Genomic DNA, 7,227 nt, shown 5'->3' with positions numbered 1-7,227 from the left:
TTTTATAGCTCAATTCTGTCTTTACTTCATTGAGTTTTACAAGTAGAGATGTTGTTTTTGAAAGTGTTACCTTTTTTCATACTTGATACCTAAGAGATGGGATGTTGTGAAACGGAGGGAAATGTTCACAATTTTTTGGGTGTTCAATATTAAACACATAAAGCCTGCAGGTGATGAGGAATTCATGAGATCATTTAACGTTTTGGGATCAATTCCATCCTCTTTAAGTTTACTTATTACCTTATTCATAGTTTGAGTGTGCTGCAAAGCCAAAAGGTCTTGCAAATGTTCAGTGAAATCTTTAATAACTACAGAAGGGAGCAACTTCTCCTCTCTCAGTGCTAAAAGCCTTGCAAACAATTTCCTGGGTGCAATTGATATTTAAATGTGATGAAGCACATTCGTTTTCCCTTCGTCAGTTATCATTTCCACACCAGCTTCACTCTGCATACAAATCCTAATCTCTGGATCAGGTAAGGAATCATCACAAACTTTAAATTTCCCCCTCACTCTATTAAGATGGCAATTATAAAATAATGCGTGATGTGAACGAATGTGTCTTAGTAGATACTTTACAGATTTGTATGATCTAGAACAGCCATCAATTTCACATCCAATTTTATATCCTGGTTCTGAGGAGTGTACATTTGTGTAATGATTTGACAAATTAAAAAAATGTCCTGGTTTTAAAGCACCACGACCTGCATGCAAAAAACTTTGCTATCAACTTTCATAGTGCTAAATACAAAAATGTATGCATAAGTAAATTATGAAGAGATAAAACACAAACTTTCACACAACTGTTGTCCACCACCACTTACTGCAATACAGGACCTTGCAAACTTTTTATTCTTATAAGTTTTTTTTTTTTTTTTTGTTAATGGGATAACCAAACAGGACTAGCAATGGTGGTATTATATTGCTTTGGAGGACATCATCAGATCCCTTTCTGCAACTGGAAAATAAATACATTTTAATAGTTTACTTTGGTATAGTCCTACACATTTTTTGCATTGCACCATCAATTCTGCCTTCCTCATAATGGTCTGTCTTTGTAAATCAATTATATACCTGGTTTCATTCGTGGCCGGAACGATAGCTAAAGCACATTTCAACGAAGGACATTTGGTCAATGGACATTTAATCAAACTTTCAAAATCATAATTACGTGTGTGTGTGTGTGTGTGTGTGTGTGTGTGTGTGTGTAATTCACCTTCTGGTCGCCTGCTGGTCTCTCGACACAGCCAGCTTTTCCCCTACGTCCCTAGCTCAAAGCTAATATGGTATCGATCTTTCCTACGGTATCTACCTATGTAATGATACGTGAGTGTGTGTGTGTGTGTGTGTTTTGAAATGAGTGAGACAGGGATGGAGGGGGAGTTGGTGGTGGGGTAAAACTGTCAGATTTGACCTTGACAGTGAAAACGAAGGGAAAGCAAGGGGTTTGGGAGGGGGTGAGGGGAGTAAAGGGAAGAGGAGGAGGTAGGGGAGAGATAGGGGAGGGGAGGAGGTAGGGGAGAGATAAGGGAGGATGGGGTAGGGGTGGTTTGAGCTTCCAACGGTTGACCGTGAAAAAATATTATTATCCTTATTATTCCTATTATTATATTATTCTTATATATATATATATATATATATATATATATATATATATATATATATATATATATATATATATATATATATATATATATATATATATATATATATATATATATATATATATATATATATATATATATATATATATATATATATATATATATATATATATATATATATATATATATATATATATATATATAGAGGACATTCTTATTATTGTCTCAAATCTCCTCATGACTTCACACACACACACACACACACACACACACACACACACACACACACACACACACACACACACACACACACACACCACTAAATACAATACCACTGCCTCTTGTTCTGGTATTAATTAATCAGATATGTACAACCGCTATGTTGTCGTTGTTGTTATAGTGTTGTAGTGATTAATAATATAACTCGTAGAGGCTGTTCTTAAAATTGTCTTTTTTGTCTGTCTGTCTGTCTGTCTTAAATGTCTCTGTCTCTGTGTTTAGTTACAGTGTTAGAAGGTTTAATATAACTCAAAGAGGTTGTTATGTATATATAGGGTGGTTAATAACTGGAACAGGTTAAGTAGACATGTGGTTAGTGGTGAAACATTAGATAGTTTAAAAAAGGGCTAGATGAGAGCATGGATAGGGAGGATAGATGGGATGGGTAGGCGTTGGATTGCTCCAATGGTGTGGATAGAGGAGCTGCCTTGTGTAGGCCATCACTTGACCTCTTGCAGTCTCCTCACTTCTTATGTTCTTATAACCACCACCACAACCACAGCCACAACCACCACCACCACCACTACTACGAGCACCTTAACCTCTTCGGCATGGCCAGTCAAAACGCGCGCCGGCGCCATATCCGGGATTTCCGCGCGTGCGGCAAACTTTGAACTCTACCACCAACATTCATCAAAACTAAATATAATCATAACATACTATGTATGGGCATATCTGGAATGGTTCCATTGTGCCTTACACACCAATATTCAGTCTAAAACAAACTGCAGTTTATATTTTACCTACTAGTTTTCGTGAGAGGATGGTGATGGTGGAGTGGTGTAAACGTGCTCCTCTTCCTCAGACTGATATAATATACGAGTGTTGAAAGACTGAGTCAAATGTGTCTTCTGCAGCTGGTGGCGGTGATGGTGGTGGTGGTGGTGGTGAGGGTGATGGTGAAGGATGAGGGAGTGGGGGAGATGGAGGAGGAGGTGATTGTGAAGGAGAAGGTGGTGCGGGTGGTGGTGAGGGTGATGGTGATGGATGAGGGAGCGGGTGAGATGGAGGAGGGGGTGACTGTGAAGGAGAAGATGGTGGGGGTGGTGAGGGTGAGTGGTGAGGGGAAGGAACACTGGGTGATGATGGGAGAGAAGGAAGCTGGCAAGAAAAAATAGCAGGAACAGGTGAAGGTGAGCGGGGGTGGGAGTGGTGGGAAGGTGAGAAAGGTTGAGGATGTAGAGAGGGAGGTGGTACGGAAGGTTGGTGAAGTTGAGAGGGTTCAGATGGGGGTGTATGGGGTGACTGGTCTCTATCGCACACGATCACCGCGCGAAATGTAATCCGTGACTGACAGTATGATGTAGTGCAGTGGCGTGATCACAGGATGTGTCAACATAAGACACTTGCCACTTGTTTTATTTATTGTATGATTTATTTTGTCATTCTTTTCGTAATTCTCATTTTACTATGACATGATCATTATTTTATATTTGTCCATTTTTCATATTTTCATCTCGGTATAAGCGAGGTGTTTGAATGTTGGTGTGATAAATTACTGCAGCGGCTGAGAGAGAGAGAGAGAGAGAGAGAGAGAGAGAGAGAGAGAGAGAGAGAGAGAGAGAGAGAGAGAGAGAGAGAGAGAGAGAGAGAGAGAGAGAGAGAGAGAGAGTTTTGTTATCGAAGTTTTTCTTTGTTTTCCTCTTCTTCCTCTTCCTCTTCCTCCTGCTCCTCCTTCTCTTCCGCATCTTTCAGTTTCTCTTCCTCCTCCTCCTCCTCCTGTTCTCTCTCTCCTATTCGTGTTGTTCCTTTTGTTCCTGTTGTTTGCCCCTTTCTTCCCTCTGTCGCTCCTCCTTGTTCATCCTCCATTCATTGTTAGGTTTTCTGTCACATTTCATAAATAAGGCTTCTTCTCTCACTTCTACCACTTCAGTGTGGCATCTAGTACTGCCGCACATTACAAAACACTACGTCTAAATAGAATATTCGCCTAAAACTACCCAAATATATGCAGTATTAAGAATAAAGAGGAATAATTCATTGTTGTTTAGTTTCCCCTTAAAGAAGATTCGTTTTTTCTAATTACGTCATTTACTAAGAAACAAAAAGGTTGAAAATCCTTCAAATTACAGTTACAGACTAGACCATATTGACCTTACATGTAAACATTACAAATATGACTCTTTCTCTTAGTTTTACCATTCAAACATAGTATTATACAACACAAAATAGTAGATTTAAATAGTATATACACCGCAAAACTCGTATAACAACAATAACCACATTAACGAAGTATAGGTTAGTGTTCCTTAAAAGACACACGTTTTCTCTAATTACGTCACTCATTTAAGAAACATAAGGTCGAGCATCTTATAAATTTACTTAATAAAATGGACCTTATTGACCTTACAAATGAAAATTATAAATATGGCTTTTTCTCTGACATCTCCCACTTACACATAATAAATTGAATAGTAGATTTAAATAGTATATACAAGTAAAACTATCAAGAAACTCCTATAATAGCAATAAACAGGAATAATGAAGTACAGGCTAGTGTCCCTTAAAATACATACGTTTTCTCTAATTACGTCACGCCTTTAAGAAACACAAAGTCGAGAATTTTTCCAATTACAGTTACAAAATGGACCATATTGACATTACACGCATAACTACTATTACTACTACTATTACTACAACTACTACTACTACTTACAGCCATTACTATCGCCGAAATAGTTGTACCACGTAACTTTCAGGGCTCCTTGTTGACCAATAGTCCAGCACACTACAAGGGCGGCCTGATAGTCCAAGTAGTCCCCACATACGAGTGACCATTCACTACTCCTGCTACTACTGACAATCTGTTGCTGCTGCTGCTGCTGGTTGATGCAAATCTGACGGAGAGTAAAGGGTTAGGTTAAAAGTTGTAGTAGTAGTAGTAGTAGTGGTAGTAGTAGTAGTAGTAGTAGTAGTAGTAGTAGTAGTAGTAGCACTAGTAGTAGTAGTAGTTGTTGTTGTTGTAGCAGTAGTAGTAGTAGTAGTACTAGTTGTAGTAGTAGTAGATAGTAGTAGTAGTAGTAGTAGTAGTAGTAGTAGTAGTAGTTAGGTTAGGAAGAGGAGACAGACAGAGAGAGAGAGAGAGAGAGAGAGAGAGAGAGAGAGAGAGAGAGAGAGAGAGAGAGAGAGAGAGAGAGAGAGAGAGAGAGGCAGACAAACAAATGACTATCTCCTTTCCGCTCCCTCCCTCCCTCCCTCCCTCCCTGTAGCACAATTTTTCAGCACAATTTCTGGCAAGTTACATTGAGACAGACTGCCTCTTCAAGACCACCACACTGCTGACTGGCCAGCCACGTGGAGTTTTATTTATTTATTTTTTTTTTTCTGTAGGAGGAACACCGGCCAAGGGAAACAAACAAATAATAAGAAAAAAATAATAATACCAGTCCCTCAATAGGGTCCGAGGCGGTGGTCAAAAACTGAAGGGTAAGTGTGTTGAAGCTTCCCTTGTGAAGGAGTTCAAGTCACAGGAAGGTGGAAGTACAGAAGCTGGCAGGGAGTTCCAGAGTTTACCAGAGAAAGGGGTGAATGACTGACAATACTGGTTAACTCTTGCAATAGAGAGGTGGACAGATCAGTGGTGAGAGAAAGAAGGTGTTGTGTAGCGAGGCCGCTGGAGAGGGGAGGCATGCACGTGAGGCACACTCCATACATGGGCGAGTATGGCCCCTGTACAGAGTTAGCAAGCTCTAAGGCCACGGAGACGAGGAGTGCCTGTGTTGTCACCACTGCCTCTATCAAAGCTACGTGACTCATTTCCCATGCATATTCTCTCTCTCTCTCTCTCTCTCTCTCTCTCTCTCTCTCTCTCTCTCTCTCTCTCTCTCTCTCTCTCTCTCTCTCTCTCTCTCTCTCTCTCTCTCTCTCTCTCTCTCTCTCTCTCTCTCTCTCTCTCTCTCTCTCTCTCTCTCTCTCTCTCTCTCTCTCTCCCTCCCCCTTCCTCTCGTTTTCTCTATCTCTCTCTCCCGCTGCTTCCTTGGTTTAGTGTTGCCTGTGTTGTGCCCAAAAGCAGTGTTGTAGATTTTATTGCGCTGTGCCCGTAATCATTGAGTGACCGCCCTGTGCGTGTGTTGCCGCGTCAGGAAGGGAGTGTTGCGTCTCCAGGTGAGTACTCCTCTTGCACAAACACACACACGCACCGCCACTGGCCACTCGTTCAGCAGTCAGGCTCTCTGTAAGTGCCGCAGGAAGAGGCGTGCCTCACTCAAACTGAAGGAAGCCACGCTAAGAAAACACACTTGTATTTAGGTACAGCGAGTGTATGTGTGTGTGTGTGTGTGTGTGTGTGTGTGTGTGTGTGTGTGTGTGTGTGTGTGTGTGTGAGGATGACAATGATGATAATGATAATGATGATGATGATGGCGATGACAATGATGATGATGACAATGATAATGATGATGATGATGATCATCATCATCATCATCTTGATGATGGTGGTGGTGATGATGATGCTGACATTGAAAAAAAAGTAATATATTTTCTAAATCAAGATGTTATATCAACAACCCTCCCCCCTCTCTCTCTCTCTCTCTCTCTCTCTCTCTCTCTCTCTCTCTCTCTCTCTCTCTCTCTCTCTCTCTCTCTCTCTCTCTCTCTCTCTCTCTCTCTCTCTCTCTCTCTCTCTCTCTCTCTCCTTATCTGTGTGGACATCCGGCTAACCTTCGGTTTCTCATCTCACTACTCTTTCTACAAATCCATAAATATAATTCATGAATATAAATCCACAATATTATTATTAAACACTTCATGACAATGTGTGTGTGTGTGTGTGTGTGTGTGTGTGTGTGTGTGTGTGTGTGTGTGTGTGTGTGTGTGTGTTATAACAAGACAAGTGGCATTAAAAGTCACGTAATTTAGCGACAAGCATTGCACGACAACATTACTGCGGTGATTAAAAGTACTACTGTAAAATGCTACGTGGCATCATACAAGCCAGGCAGGAGGGCAGCGAGGCCCAGCGACCTTGAAAGAAGATAATGATGATGATGATAGTGATGGTGACAATAAGGATCATGATGGTGATGATGATGATGATGATGATGATGACGATGATATTGCTGGCGATGACGTAACAAGAATAATAACAATGTACTGGCTGCATTCAAAAAACAAAAAACAAACAAACGTTTTTCAAGTCGAGAAATTCCATCAGCAGCTACTCTCTCTCTCTCTCTCTCTCTCTCTCTCTCTCTCTCTCTCTCTCTCTCTCTCTCTCTCTCTCTCTCTCTCTCTCTCTCTCTCTCTCTCTCTCTCTCTCTCTCTCTCTCTCTCTCCCCCTTATCTGTCTGAACATCAGGCTTTCCTGAAACTTCTCATCGCAGTAGTCTTTCTGCAAGTCCATGAACAG

At 40.8% G+C, this 7,227-nt stretch overlaps 1 protein-coding gene and 2 long non-coding RNA genes across 4 annotated transcripts in view; 2 read left to right on the top strand and 1 right to left on the bottom strand.

Annotated features, from left to right (window-relative positions):
• Positions 1-4,056: 4,056 nt before the first annotated feature.
• The window catches only part of LOC135095156 (uncharacterized), a 39,569-nt gene continuing 36,398 nt past the window's right edge, over positions 4,057-7,227 (bottom strand). The window contains exon 13 of the long non-coding RNA XR_010264072.1: positions 4,057-4,717. This is a non-coding gene — a long non-coding RNA (uncharacterized LOC135095156). The remainder of the gene's footprint in view (positions 4,718-7,227) is intronic.
• The window catches only part of LOC135095158 (uncharacterized), a 54,005-nt gene continuing 52,637 nt past the window's right edge, over positions 5,860-7,227 (top strand). For both annotated transcript variants that reach the window (XR_010264077.1, XR_010264076.1), the window contains exon 1: positions 5,860-5,984. This is a non-coding gene — a long non-coding RNA (uncharacterized LOC135095158). The remainder of the gene's footprint in view (positions 5,985-7,227) is intronic.
• Positions 6,944-7,227, top strand: part of LOC135095223 (keratin-associated protein 10-7-like) — a 1,309-nt gene continuing 1,025 nt past the window's right edge. The window contains exon 1 of the mRNA XM_063996005.1: positions 6,944-6,948. Coding sequence (XP_063852075.1) covers positions 6,944-6,948 — 5 coding nt within the window. The remainder of the gene's footprint in view (positions 6,949-7,227) is intronic.

The sequence above is a fragment of the Scylla paramamosain genome, chromosome 48 (assembly GCF_035594125.1).
Source record: "Scylla paramamosain isolate STU-SP2022 chromosome 48, ASM3559412v1, whole genome shotgun sequence".
Classification (NCBI taxonomy): domain Eukaryota; kingdom Metazoa; phylum Arthropoda; class Malacostraca; order Decapoda; family Portunidae; genus Scylla; species Scylla paramamosain.
Note: the sequence above shows the minus strand (reverse complement) of the source record. Positions and strands in the feature narration are given on the sequence as shown.